This window comes from Pinus tabuliformis, chromosome J, assembly GCF_031772625.1.
Source record: "Pinus tabuliformis cultivar Carrire ecotype Pingquan chromosome J, CPIR1, whole genome shotgun sequence".
Classification (NCBI taxonomy): domain Eukaryota; kingdom Viridiplantae; phylum Streptophyta; class Pinopsida; order Pinales; family Pinaceae; genus Pinus; species Pinus tabuliformis.
This window is the reverse complement of record NC_142295.1, coordinates 188965837-188981792: the sequence shown is the minus strand read 5'-3', so window position 1 is coordinate 188981792 and position 15956 is coordinate 188965837. Positions and strand designations below refer to the sequence as shown.

At 34.4% G+C, this 15956-nt stretch overlaps 1 protein-coding gene across 1 annotated transcript; it reads left to right on the top strand.

Annotated features, from left to right (window-relative positions):
* Positions 1-10763: 10763 nt before the first annotated feature.
* Positions 10764-12340, top strand: LOC149226317 (indole-3-acetate O-methyltransferase 1-like). The gene is made up of 4 exons (XM_089380170.1): positions 10764-10913; positions 11021-11200; positions 11708-11935; positions 12053-12340. The coding sequence occupies exons 1-4, from the start codon at positions 10764-10766 to the stop codon at positions 12338-12340; spliced, it is 846 nt and encodes a 281-aa protein (XP_089236296.1).
* Positions 12341-15956: the final 3616 nt, after the last annotated feature.

Sequence of the window (15956 nt, the reverse complement as noted above, 5' to 3'; positions counted from 1 at the left end):
CATCACGCCCTCAATATGATCAAATCTATGTAGCAATGGAGATATTGGCTATGCAGATAGAGGTGGTAGGGTATGTGACTTATAAAAACTTTGTTTTGCATGATCTTAATGAGGGAAATGAGTATATGCTTTGTTTATATAGTGAAAATTTGGTTAGTCTTTTTGCACTTATCGACACTAGCCCTAGGACACCCATTCATATTACAAAAAATATCTATGTGTGTGGTGATTGCCACAATGCTACAAAGTTCATCTCCAAGATTATTAAGCAAGAAATTATTGCAAGGGATGCAAATTTTTTCTGTCATTTCAACGATGGATCATGTTCTTGTGTGTTATCACATTTTGATTTTTGAAAAGTTTTAAGAAAATGCTGACAATTTTTGTGTCAGTATTTTTTGTTTGTAATAAACAAGGAAATCGTTTTAAGTGAGATTATCAACTTATTGATGGTTTCACAATTTTTCTTGAGAACAATGTGTCGGCAATGGGGTTATCAACATTTCAGGTTTGGTTGACAGACCGACTATTAACACCAAAATAATTTTCAAAATTTGATTTTTTAAATTGTGTTGATCACGTTAGCGACGGAAATGATGGTTTTCGGAAACCTATCGCGTCCATCTCAAAGGGGTAAGTACTTGTTAAATCAATGTTTTTAGCTACCATAGGATATGGTTAATTCAATAATCATCCCAAGTTTAAAGCAAAGGTTCCTGACTGTAATTATCAACCCAGTCTTGCAATTATTTACCTTCCATTATAATCATTTCAGCCCGCTGTTAAGTCATTTCACTGTTGGAAATTTTTATTATTAGCTTTGAAATTGGCTATGCCTAGCAAGATTGTATCCAATTTTTCCACAGAAATCCATGTTCAAATCTCGGTAAGTTTCCTCCATTTGAGCACACAATAGAATGGGAAAAAGAGGCAAGGCTAACACAATTGAGCCTAAAATTCCTGACCTTTTAATGATCTATCTCGACATCCAACCACAATTTTAGTAGGCAGGGTGGGAATAATTCCTCCACCGATTATCACGATGCCGTAGTTCATGGGTTCGCTCATGGTTTTGATGGAAACTAGGTGGAAATTGGCAGACTCTCTTTTCCAATTACGAAGGAGCTAATATCAGAGGCTACGAACCTACCTACAGATGGAGAGTGGGTTTTCAGAAGCCCTGTATTAGTTGGGATCAATGTCCCATTTTTCTTGAAGACAAAGTTCAAAGACAAGAATTTGAAGGCACGGGTGGAAAGATCGTGGCTAGAGGATAAATGGCATGGCCTGCTTCACATTACTCAATAGTGCTTCACATGTGAGGGGTGTTTCAACCGGGTAAACCTTTACGACTTTCATTTCCTAGCACATTTAGCTGGCCAGGTTAGGATGAACACTTGTTTCTATTTATTGGAGAGTTTAAAACACATGGATGTTGGTTTTAGAGCCAAAACCAACCCTTCTACTCATTTTGTCTACCATAAAGCTCTGATCAAATTGTTGATTGAAAACTAACTGGCTAAAGCAGGGAGAACTTGGAGTCATTTCTTGTTTTGGGGAGGTTTTCAACCTCAACCCCCTAAATCTCAAAGAGGAAGGAAGAAAGGTACTAAACAGGGGAGGAAAACTCATGTAGGAGCTCCCATTGAGTCAACCCCTAGCCCAAAGTCACAGATAACCCTTCATCATCCTCTAGTCCTAAAATCCATAAATTTTATCAAAGGAAAAGTGTCAGGCTCAAGAAACTAGACCCTGCATCCCCTGAAAATTTACCCTCTGCTATCAGTTCTCGTCAGGTTGTAATTCTGCCCCTTGAAGCATCCCTTGCAGACAAGAATGTACTAGAAAATATTAAAGGCAAGGAAATTGAAGTTGAGAGTCAAATTGAAGAAACTCCATTGTTTGAAACTTTTAATTGTTAAACACACATGGGCAACAAGAGAATCTGAAGGATAAAACACGAGAATCAATTTTTATTAACAAGTGATATACATTTATAGTACATATTGTGACCGTTGGGTTCCACATCCCAAGGTCTCTTGGACTCTTTTTGTCTATTCGACTTCCACACTAACCCATTGAGGATTAGGTGTCCAACATTCCCCCCCTGAATCCGAAGGGTTATGTATGAGTCCAAGAAGAGAGTTGTAATATAAAATGTGCAAAAATGCATGGCAGCACTAGGCTGAATGTGTTCTCTGAATGTTGGTATAAAGGGTAGTGGTTTAAGGATGACCACCAATACTGGAATTCTTAGTGCAATTCCCGGAACTCTTCTAAAACTGGCAAGAAGCTGAAGTCTTCTGCTAGAGGAAGTGCTCCTATTGTTTTGAAGAGGGAAACCTTCAACCATGAAAGGGAGGTCTCAACCCGCATAAAAGGGATAACTTCAACCTGAAAAGGGAAGTCTCAACCTGTGATGGTTTAAGGATGACCAACAACTCTGGAATGCTTAATGCAATTCCTAGAACTCTTCCAAAACTGGTGAGAATATGAAGTCTTCTGCTAGAGGAAGAGTTCTCAATTTTGTTCTTGGAATTATTCCGAAACTGGTAAGAAGCTGAAGTCTTCTGCTAGAGGAAGTGTCCCAGATTACCAACTGAAGGCATGTTCATGGGCATCTTTGTTTCTGGCTACAACTCTGAAACTGGTGCGGCAGGTTGTGGCTCAGGCTCACTTGATGTGGCTTTGAATCTTGTAGATGACCATCATTTCCCCCCCTGTCAGATACAAGGTGAGATGATGGAGAAAACTCAACTGCAAGACTGTTCAATACTCTAGAACAAGTTCTGACATGTGATTGGCTGTTGATGCCCATTGCCAAGAAGCGATCCATCCAAGATGAATCTTTGTTCTTGCAGGACGTTTGTTTTTGAAGCATCTGTTTGAAGAATGGGTGGTTTTATGACAATGCTTACATGGATGGAGATCAAAACAATGATCTTTCAAATGGCCAAATCGGTCACAGTGTTGGCATTTCACAATCTGTTGTTGTTGTTGCTATGGAAGAGGGGCAGAATCTGGAACAGCTGGAGGTGAACTTTCATGAAGGAATCCAACACTCTGAAACTAAATGGGCTTTTAGTAGTCTGGAATATGAAAGGACAAGTCCTTCTCATATCCGAGACCAGTTCTGTATTTGTTGTGGACAAGCTATTCCCAAGGTCTGATGATGGGCTTGGGAAGTGCAGACTGAGTTTTTGCATCTGCAGGTACAACTGTTGCTTTATTGGGTACTAAATTTGAACCAACTGTAACATTATTGACTTGCTTCTGATGGGTTGCAGTCTCAATGTTCTGAACATAAACATGTTTAGAATGACTATGTTTTAATTCTTCTTGTTGTAGCTAAGATTTGAGCTGCAAAAAATCAATTTTCTCTTGTGCATTTTGTAGACAGACCTGAATGTCTGTGAGACAAACTTTGCTGAATTTTAATGTATCGTGATTAGCAGACAATATCAGAGTTTTGAGGAACTCTAATACTTCACTGATTCTGGCCATTTTTTCTTCAATGTCAGATTTACACCTTAAAAAACTGATCACAACTACTACTCAATGCAGAAAAGTAATACCCACTCACAGTACACAGCAATATCCTTTATAAATGTGCAGCAAATGATCAATGTGCAACCAACAATAGAGTTGACTAAACTTTTCTCCACAAAAGACTACTTTTATTTGTCAAAACAATCACAGCCTTTATATAGCCCACCAAAATCTTATGCAGCAGTAGAAGTAACAAGGAATCAATGCATATATATATATATATATATATATATAGATTGTGTTTGTATCTCTTCGACCTCCAAATCTACAGGTTGCTTGTATTTTGCATGACACATAAGCGCCACAATTATGTTAATTGGAAATATTGTAGGTGTACAAGCTTTGAGCCTTCTGTAATGTCTTGAAGCATACTAGGAAGCAAATTAAGTATTCATTCAACACTATAATTCTTTCTTTCCCAAAATTTGCAAGGAGCCAACAGACTTGACAATGCAAATTTATTGACAACTTTTATATCTCAACACCTGCTGCAAACAAAAATGCCAAAGTACCAGTATGTGTTTCTACTGGAAAATCCTTTTATATGCTGACTTCACTTTTTGAATGGCATAATTTTGTTCAAACTCAGATATCATGTTAGTTAAACAATGTATCAATGCAACAATTAATTAAGGCACAGTTTCATTGACCATAGAAACATAATTTTGACCAGTAAAAGAACCAACAAATCAGTCACCTTGATTAGATTGTTCCTCTAGCCTGTGAGGAATTTAGAAAAATGGAATCAAGCGGTAAATATTGTTGTCCAGGTTCTTCTTGGAAGTGAGAAGCGCATTTGCGTTCAGATCTTTGAGCAACTAGGTTCTATTCAAGACACTTGCTTCGTTGAGACTGCAAAGGGGACATTTGTTGAATTTGAAAATGCTGTTCAGAGGGACACTTCCAAGACTCCAATTCCTGGAGGTACAATTCATCCTTTGACTCCTTGTGTCATAAGAGCATTTATATTTCTTACCATAAATCTCAGTGACTTTTATATTCAATTCGCCGGACGTGTAAAATCCATCTCATTCATTGAAAAGCCAAACTTAATATGTGAACAGTATGAATACCCACCAAGTAATTGCTTACGGGAAATGGTCCGAGCCCTGACTAGAATCATAACTTTTTGGTATGCATTAAGTTCTCACAGCAAACCTCCCCTCGAGTCTTTATTGCGATTCAATGGGCTACACGTAATACCACTTCTGTCACTGTTGTTTTAATTTACTGTTTCATTGAATCCTCAACAACCAACCCTAGCATGTAAACTTTCAGGAATCCACAATAAAATCAAAAAGTGGATGCAAGAACGTGATGTCTTTTGGTTTCTCGAATCTGAGGAGGCACCAGGTCACCGGGGAAGTTGTTGTAATTGTTGTCCAAAACCCTAGGAGTGCACCGGGCAAACAATGATGAAGACAATGCTTTAAAAATATCTACATGCCTTCCGAACACTGTTCACGGATGTCTCCACACTCAAATGCTAGATGATGAATTTCACGCACAACACGCAAAGGTTGTCAAGGCATGAGAAGCACGTGAAATGTTAGGATGGAGATAATGCTCCGTTTGGAAGAGATACACAAGGTTGCTACCGAGCCCAACACAATGATATGCCAAAACCAATATTTAAAAACAATGCATAGGTTCCCTCATCCCAAACATAAACATCTTGACCAGAACCTTGACTTGAGATATCTTATGAATTCAGAAGCAGTGGCTATTTCATGTTTCAATGATACAAATATATGGTACAATTATGAAGACAAACCTGCATTTTTTTTTAACTGACCACAAATGCTTATTTCATTGATCTGCCTAGATGCTTGTTAAAGCAAGCATGCATTATTATAGATACTACCAGTGGAATCTTTATTCCACGCTCTGATTTTTATTCGCTGCCACACTCCGATACCTTTATTCCACGCTTTGATTTTATTAGCTTCCTCGGCCTTTTCAACATAAACCCCTCGAAATAAGAGTTAGGTATGACAGGCCACCGTAAGCAAGTGTGCTCAGCTCATATTGAAATGAAATAAAATCTGGACGGGCAAAATGGAAATACGAACCAGAGGATTAGTCACTTGTTCGAATCTCATAGCAAACGAACTCCAATGTTCAAACTAAGTGGTGAAGGAAATTCAGGTCCAAAACAGTGAAATGGGTCTCCTTTAAATCCTCCCTCAGATGTTCGTCTTCGTGCCTGTGGAACCGACCTGAACACGTTCGATGCAAGACTTGAAATGACAGCTTCTGCTCTAGTTAATTTTGATCTTGCATACAACGTGGATGGGCGAGAGCATATGAAGCTTATGGAAACGTTCAAATAGATTTCATATGGCAACATATGAGGCGTGTTGCAAACAGAGAGAGCAGTGTATGGAGCGTTGCTACTAGGTGAGAGATAGAAAAACGTTGCGTATGGGAATGCAACAGTCCAGCAAGACAATCCAATATTCAACACTTTTCGAAATAATAGGAGCTGTATCATCAAATATGCACTCATCGCACCATACTACCATGTCAGTGATGTCAGTTCAGATCTGCAATATGCATAGAACATAGGCAGAATAGGCAAATAGGCAGAAAAGGGAGTTACAAGGGTAGGAATGCTAAAAATAGGACTGGAAAAATGACAGAGGTTGCAGCTAGAATTTAGCTGAGAAAATATTCATGAAATGCATAAGTGATGGCAGAAATGACCTGCACATAAAGGCCATAAAACAAATGGCTCAAAGTAATTATGTAGGGCAGGAATACGCCTGCTCTGATACCATGTTAAACACACATGGGCAGCAAGAGAATCTGAAGGATAAAACATGAGAATCAATTTTTATTAACAAGTGATATACATTTATAGTACATATTATGACCATTGGGTTCCACATCCCAAGGTCTCTTGGACTCCTTTTGTCTATTCGGTTTCCACACTAACCCATTGAGGATTAGGTGTCCAACATTAATGGAGGCAAAAGACCCCATACAAGGCCAACAAACAAACTAAGGTTTAAAATAAATCTTATCGTTGATCACGTGCCTGACATCGTTATATAATGACAAATGCAAAGAGGAGATGACATCTCTGTTGTCAATGAATTTTGAAGGGTTGTGTTGACATCTCTGTTGTCAGCGAATTTCGCAACAAAGAGTGCTGACGTTCTTATTATCAGCGCATTCTGAAAACATACAAAAAGGAAACGTTGACAGTTAGTCTGTCAATGAAATTCTTAACTTAGGCAACTAAAAGAACTGGCAATGACAATATCAACGATTACACCAGGAAACATGAGGAAGAAGGAGCTCTAACAGAAGAGAATTTTTCAAGAGTGAATGGACCTAATTTGCAGCAAGGGACCTGTTTTCAAGTGAGAGAGTTGTTCTATCAGTAAGGGATCTGTTTCTATCATTAAGGGAGATATTATGAAGATAATTTTTCTCAGCCTAGATATCAACATATTTTCCAGAAAATAGTTTTATTTTAGAAAAACATTATGTATTTAGATATATATTTCAGATATATGAACTTAAAAGACTTTACTATTTTTTAATTATTGTAATTAAGTCTGAAGCTATAATCTTGTGAATAGTTGTTGTAAAGTCTATAAAGACAATTTCTAAAGAATGAAACGAGGTTGGATTTTATTTGAAAAGATAGAATTCTGGTGTATTATTTGAACAGATCTTAAATATATATAGTGTTTGATGAGCATTTGCAGAAAAATCTTGTGTTGTAGTTCCCTCTTTGTTTTTTCGCTATTTTAAAAAGCTTTCTTCATGTCTGGAAAAATTAGTATCTAAAATTGGGATTCATTGTGCGTTGGTTTCGTTATTTCTCATACATTAGTACTTGTTGTTCAGTTAGATAAAATATTGTTTTCTTCAGTTCTCTTCTTCCAAATTTCTCAAATTGTCAAAGGAGTTATTACTACCCTAATTTTTGTGTCTTTCTCATTAAATCTGTAGCATCATCTGATAAGCCTAGACTCCATGCCCAATGGTTTATTTTCTATACAACCCAACCAAATTTCATCATTCCGTAGACAAATTTGGCCATAGAGCTTAAAGTAAAGCCTACTACTACTGTGACCTAGAGTAGTTGTGTTTTTAGGGATAGATCCATCTTTAGGTTGAAGGGCCAAATTTCAACCTCAAAGAGGTTTTGAGGTTACCTTATAAGTTTTCCCGCAACCAGGTTTCCTCTAAGAGATAACATTGTGGAGATTATTGGTGCTAATAATCAAAATGAATAGAAAATATATGGTTTTATGATGAAGGTAGATGCTTAGCATATTCAAAGAATTCATGTTTGGAGGGATTCAAGGGATGCTTACTACTAAAAACTGGATTGAGCATATTATAGGGTGCTTGGAAAAAGGCCTAAAGAGATAAATGAATTGAACTTTCAAAAGGAAGGATCTGTGCTTCATTATGGTTAGAAGCTTGAATGATGTAGAGTGCATCAGGGTTTCAATGAATTAAAAGCATATTGTGGTTTTGACACATCTCACATAGATATTGATAAGCTTAATCTATTAAATCATTGGAAAAAACATGGAGTGCCAATGGTTCCAATAAAGTTTGGCATTCCTTTCACAACCAAATTTCTTCATTAGGAAGGGGTTTTGGTTAAGTACATATTGATGGAACAATTTTAGTGACCCATGGAGGTGTTGAAAAGGGCTAAGGACTTCATACCAAGGTTTCTAAAATTGTTGCTTCTACTTTGGGCATGCCTTTGAAAAATATACTTAAATGCATCACCTATAATAGCTTCAACTAATTTTAGCATATATGGTGTTGTAGTGCTAGATGCTTGTGAACAAATAAAGTCCCAAGTGGCACCAATTTTAGCAGAAAAAAAGGCACACTTTGTTTCTTGATCTTGCATAAGCATGCCACTGAGCGAATTGATCTATCAACTCATAACTTTCGTGCAACTCTTGACATTGGCATTGACTGGCGTAGTGGGAAAGGAAAACCATTTAACTACTTCACCTTTGGTGTCACATTTGCAGAGATGGAAATTAACACATTAATTGGGAATTTTCATTTGAGGGAAGTGGACATAATTATGGATTTGGGGAATTCACTTAATCCTACAACTGATATTGGCGAGGTTGAAGGTGCCTTTATACATGTCTTAGGCTAGTGTACACTTGAAGAGGTAAAATGGGGTGCCCCAACTCACCAATGGGTTAGGCCAGGGCATCTCTTTACCCAAAGTCCAGGCACATATAAGTTTCCATCCCTATGAATTTCAAGGTTTCTCTTCTAAAGATTTTGAACATGCATCTTAGTAAGTCATACCAACATTGTGTCAATCCTACAAGGAGGTCATTGCTACTAATGAAGACATCATAACTATGGATGTTAACACTTATCTTCAACATGTTAAATATTAATTATAGCGTTCTTAAAAACAAGACCATTGGAATCTATATTCCATTGCAAGGATGTATTTTTTCAGCCTAGTATGGTCTTGTATCAAGCAACAATAATGTCTACCCAGAATAGACTTCTTGTTCTAAAAATCAATATATATGTGGGATTCTATAGTAGATAATAATGTTTGGATCCAAAAGGAAAAGATATGAGAGATATGCTTAAAGCATACTTTGGATAATAAAGGATGAAGGACCCATGTCAATTACAATGCTTGCTAGCAGATGGAATCAACAACCATTCCCTCAACATAAATTGCTTTCATAGAGGAGAAAAATAAAGTGGAAGCTTTTATGAAAATGAAATTTGAAAAAGAAAATAAGCAAGTTATTCATAATACAAAGTACGATGAATGCAATGCGTGGACACTTGAAAAAATATAATAATATATCTAGAGAGAAAAGTAAGAAAATAACTTTAAATGAGAGGGGCAATAGAAAATAGTGGTCTTTCACCAATAAATAATGTAACCAAACACCAACAAAATTATGGCAATGTCCAGTCTTGTGCCAACCTTGGTCATGGCAGTACAAATAATTCTTGTCAAAATCTACTAGATGTGCATTAATTACAATAGTTTTCTCCTAGTCAAACTAGATTTCAACTCCAATACTAGAGGAGACAACAACAACACCAGCCACTTATCCAACATTTAATGTCATTGCCTCTGAAAATATTTCTGGTGGAATGCCTATGGAACAATTTTTTCCCTCTGGCCTCTCACAATATCCTTTAACTTTAAATTTTATTTGAACACAACAACAACATCAACTATTACTTTCTCAATTTCAGTAATGTTCTCAAGCTTCATTGCCATCTTAGGTGTCATTTGTTGGATTAGATTTTGATGCTTCATTAGAGAGGTTAGCAACAAGTAGCAAGTTAAATGAAGACTATAATGACAAAGAGTAACCAAGGTTACTGGTCAATCACTCACCATTTCAAGTAGTAGATTTGTGGTATGTCTCCCAAAATTATTTCCAATAGAGTTGAAGATTGTATAGTGTAATGTTTGAGGGCTTGCACTTAGTTTATTAAAGTGGGAAAAGGCAAAGCTACAGACCCCCATTTTTCATCAGCGAAGATGAAAACAATATGGTGCAAACAAAACACAAGGGAATGTTGATGTAGTTGTGTGTATTTTCACATGAAGGGAATGTTGATGTAGTTGTGTGTATTTTCACATGAAGGGAATTTCAATGTTAACCTCTTTGACATGTCTCTAGACCATATAAGTGTAAAGGAGTTCCATACTAGATTCCACAAAAAGTTATATAAGTTGTGTTTCAGTATTTAGGCCATAATAGGTGAGATTACAGGTTGAGATCATCTATACATACTGGAAAAATAGGGTGAATCTTGATTCTAGGGTTTCAAATGAGAATATGTTCAACAAGATAAGCATTTTACTCCTAGAAAAACATCTTTGGGATAGAGATGTTAAGAGTCTAAGAATTGCTAGAAGATGAAGTTTTTGGGATATCTACATGATTTTAATGTACATACTTTCATTTTCTTATTTAGATTTAGATAACGATACTAGTGTTTGAGATACTTGTGAGAGCAATCTTATTGGAGAATATTGCATTACTTTTCACAACGAAGAACCCTATCAACTTATAAAGATATTCTCGGTCTCTTGAGAGGATCATTAGTATGATGAAATACTAGCATATAATCTTATCTAATTAGAGGAATTAAGGGAATATCTTGTACCATTCATCTCCATGGGGTTGGAACCGTTTATTATGATGCTTGTGCAGTTAAAGATGGTTATGGCCATTAAGCCCCTTCTGGAGCATTCAATTTACAAAAACGTTCGATCTGTCGTCAGGGTGAGGGAGGCAGATAGTGTGTTTCGAATTGCAGATTTGGGATGCGCAACGGGTATGGATACTCTTCTCGCAGCTGACACCATCGTGAGAGCAGTGCAATTAACTTTCATTCGCCACAACATGAACATGCCAGAGTTTCAGGGTTTACTTCGTTGATCTCTCGTCAAATGATTTTAATACCATTGTTTCAGATGTTCCCTCCACTCAAAGGTGCAGATGGAGTAACAACAACAACGCCCGATGAAGATAAGCATGCGGCGACTAGATCTTACTTCGCGTCAGCGGTGGCGGGATCACATTACGAACGACTCTTCCCACAACAAACCATCCATTTCTGCCACTCCTCCAATAGTCTGCACTGGCTCTCGCGAGTGAGTGATATAGACATAACCCACTTACTGTAACAAAATCTAGTCATGTGATTAGGATTACGTATTAATAATGGATTTCAATTTCATTGAGGACAAAAATTCTTGAATTGAGGTTTCTGTGATTCATATTATTTATAAGTAGAACTTCGGCGTAAATCATATAAAGAGAAGTCATGTCCTTAATATAACTATTTCCCTTCACAATTTTTATTAAACTAATAACACAATCAACATCTATAATTATTTCTTTTATATAATTTAAATAACTCCCATTAAATTATCATTTTGACTTTTTGGCTACAGTCCTTAACTCAAAATTAGCCGTTGATCAAGATAGCAGTTGGAGGCTCTGCTCAGACTATTTAGCATGCATAGCTAGATCTGTTTCTTCAACTTGTCAATGAGCCACACTGATTGGTTCGAAACGCATCGACAAATGTCTCTCTTTATGTGATTTACGCCGAAATTCTACTTCTAAACAGAAATTCTGTTGCTTGAAATGGCGAGCATGTGTACATATCCAACAATGCAGTGGGTGATGCGTATCTCAACCAATTCAAACAATTCAAACAAGACTTGGCATCATTTTTAGCAGCCCGAGCACAGGAGATTGTTCCCGGAGGATGCATGTTCATAACGCTCTTGGCTTGTAATTCTGGCGACATACAACAAGAAGGCGAAGTAGGAACTTTCGCTCATCATTTGGAAGCAACATTTGAGGAGCTCGTGAACGAGGTAAAATAGCTTAGAAACACATTTTAATATTATTCAATATGTGATCGATATAGATTAGCATGGTTTGCTTGAGGCGGAGAAACTGGACACCTTGAATCTTCCTGTGTACGCTCCAAGTGTGGAGGAGTTGCAGAGCATCGTGGAGGCATGAGGCTTCTGAGTGGGTTTCCTTCGCATCCATTGATGAAGGTGAGAGAAGGGGAAGAGGAGAGGTTTGGGAGAATAGTAGGTAACTTTTACAGAACACTGTTTGAGAATGTTGTGGGAACTCACTTGGGTTGGGATGAGCGTTTGGTGGATGCAATTTTCTTGAGGATTGCAAGGAGAGCAGCTGCCAAATCTGGAGAGTTCCTGGCCAATACGCAAGATGTTGCCTTTTCCCTTCTCATTTTCAAAATGTGTTGATGTTGATGCACTCCTTTGGTTGTCTTCTATGCACGCTGTGATAAGGATGTAAGATAAATAATATTTTTATTTCATTGTAAGGAATTTTCCCATAAGGTTGGATGTACAGTGAATATTATTATCCCATATTATTATCTTTTTCGTAGGCAGAGGATATTGCATTGAGTTTATTATACAGTGAATATTATTATTCTATATTATAGGATATTGCATTGAGTTTATTATACAGTGAATATTATTATCCTATATTATTATCTCTTTCGTAGGCAGAGGATATTGCATTGAGTTTATTGTCAAAGTAGTATTATTTTGAGGTTGATTTAATTTTTTTACCAAGTTTCCATGGTTTAATTTTGAATATTGAAATTTATTATTTTTTACATTATTTTAATTTATTTTTCGATAATTTGATTGGCTATGAAAATGAAATGTTATTGCTCAATGTATGGATTAATGAGCCAAAACTACACATGTCCTATTAAACTTATTTGACCTCTTTTTTTTTTTTTTTTTAATTAACCATTTAAAAATTATATTGACACAAATTCCAATTACATAGATAAAAAAATTAATTATAAAATGTAAAATTTATATAAAATTTAATTATTAAATACAAGTAAAACTTAATAACATCTTATAATAAATATTAAAAAAATAAATTATGTAGTACCTTAGTTATCTAAATATTTCTTTGTGGTAAACCCATAAATTCATATACATGCATTGAAATATGACTTATTGACCACTCCTTCTATCATGTTACAATTAATTATATGTTTTTACTAATTATATTTTCTTAAATTAAAAATTGTTTATTTAATTATAATATTTTCATAATTATTTAATTTTGTTTTTAAATTAAACATACATATTTTTTTATTTTTCATTTTTATTATATAATATTCAATTACAATAAATTAAGGTTTCCATATGTTTCAACCAATTAAAAATTTATAATTTAACCTTTTTTTTATATAAAAAAATTTGTTTTCTTTACTAAAATATTTTCATAATTATTTAATTTTGCAAAATAATATGATAAGCTATAAAATATCTAATATATTTAAAAAAAATAGCTATAGTTGTTGAAAATGTTCATGGAAATATAATTTTATACTTCATGATAAAGACTAATAAAACATTATTATGGTTGTTTGAGTAGGATTATATTCTCCACTAAACCCTTGGAAATTACAAATAACAAAATATCTTAATTTATCGATAGTAAAATATAAATAAACCAGATTCCAAAATAACGAAATATCTCAATTTACGAATCAGTAAAATCTAAATAGTCCCGCCCTTAACAATAATTTGAATTCAATATTTTTACTTAATGTAACTATATTTAAACTAGACTACAGGGAAGAGCTACTATGTAGCACTTGTCGAGGAAGAGACAATGTTGGTGTATCTTAAAAAACAAAATATTTATTTGTTTAGGAAAAAATACATAAATTTTATAAAAAAATTAACAAAATAAAAATATAATATATTAAATAAAAGATAATTGTTAAAAAAATTGTAAAGTGAAAAAATATATATATATATATTTCTTTTTGTGAAATTAAAGAGTGAGTAAATTCGTATAATAGATATTATGCGGGTAAAAAAAATTGAATTAAGATATATAATTTATTTATCAAAATTAAAATAATTTTTCTTTCCATTTATATTTCATTTAGTTATATTAAAAATTATATAAATATGATTTATTGTATTTTATAATTGCAATTTTTTTAATATACAGGAAAAGCACAATTTTATTTCACATTTTATTTATATATATAATTCTTATACTGGTATTTATAGTATTCTATTTCATAATAAAAAAAATGATTCTTTATTTTAAATCAATTATTTATTTCTTTATTCTAAATCAATTATTTATTCCAATCTTTAGGCTCAAAGACTTTTTAAGTTTGAAAATTTTTAAGTTTTTGTTCTTATTCAACTTTCTCATCTTTATTTTTTCTACCTCTTTTCTCTAAGTGTTCCCTAATAATTAAAAAAATCCTAAAGCCATAACTTCATTTATACTAGATGATTATGAGACTAAACTACCAAACTCTATCTCCATTGGTGTTGTTTATGATGTCCAACCTTGTTTTTATGTTCCACCTTTCAAAAAGATTACCACAACCAAATCTTTTAAAGCAAGCACAACTTCAACTTTTCCATTTATCATTTTCTTAACAATGATGGTTACACTAAGACATATGTGCATAATACAATATAGATTTAGGCTCTCCTTTTAGTAATATTTAAAAAACACTTTGTCCATTAAAGTCGTCATAGAATTCTCAAAGTTGGATATTAATGTACTATCCTCTTATGTTTCATTAACTTTGCATTTTTTTATGGTAAAAACTTTTTAGGGTAAGTATTCCTAAGTTAAATATAGAGTTTATCACGATGGCTATCCTATGGATAGGTGATTAACTTTTTTTGACAATTCAATTATTTTTAAATTTTATTGGTTTTATTTCTCTAAAATATTCATATTGATTTGTAGCATCATTATATTTGTTTATTTTTTTTAGATATATTTTTTATAACATGTAATTTTAGCATTCACGATCTTGCAAGAAGAATTGGTATTCAATACTACTAGATCATGGAGGCTATTATTTGTTCACTTTTGCTAGATGAAAAGCAAGTGTTTGATACCATTGGATTGTCAAGGAAGGATCATGGATGCCAATATTTGTTCACTTTTTGCACCAAAAAAACAAGTACTCAGTACTTGTTTTTGAAAATTCTTGATCAATACTCAATACAAGAGAATTGTTGGTGAATCTACTCTCAAACAAATACCAAAGACAACGATGGAAATCAATGCTTAGGTTTTATCTGCGTAGACCATTTGTCTAACTTTTCATGTTACGAGGTTTACCTGGAATCCCTACCAAAGGTAGTTATATATCTCTTAAGTTTTAGTTACAGGATATGGAGTCACGATTAATCAACCATTTAAATGGTTTATGAAGAATTTTGTAATCTTCCACTTGTGTTTTGGCAGAAATTTTAGCCTTGGAGACACAATTTATGGTATGCAAGACACTACCTGTATTAAGTATAAAAATTAATTTAAAGTCAAAAACTGCAAGAAATAAGATGCAATTTTAACATTCACAACCTTGTGAGAAGAATCAGTATTCAATAGTATTCGATCATGGAGGCCATTATTTGTTCACTTCTGCCAGATGAAAAACAAGTGTTCGATACCACTGGATTGTCAAGGAAGGATCATGGATGCCAATATTTGTTCACTTTTTCCACAATAAAAACAAGTGCTTAGTACTTGTTTATGAAAATATATTAGTAATGGATGCCAATATTTGTTCACTTTTTCCACAATAAAAACAAGTGCTTAGTACTTGTTTATGAAAATATATTAGTACTCAGTACAAGAAAATTGTTGTTGAATTAGGCTTCTTCTTTCCTAACCTTCTTATGTAGAGTATTTATCTATGAAACTTTTTAGTGCTATGAATTATCAACTTTAAGAAACGTCTCTAGCCGCGGGTCCAACCGTATGAGTCCTTCGCCGGTCATTTTCATTGTAAGCAGCAATCGATGACTCAATAGTAATGATAGGATAAGGAGTCGAGGT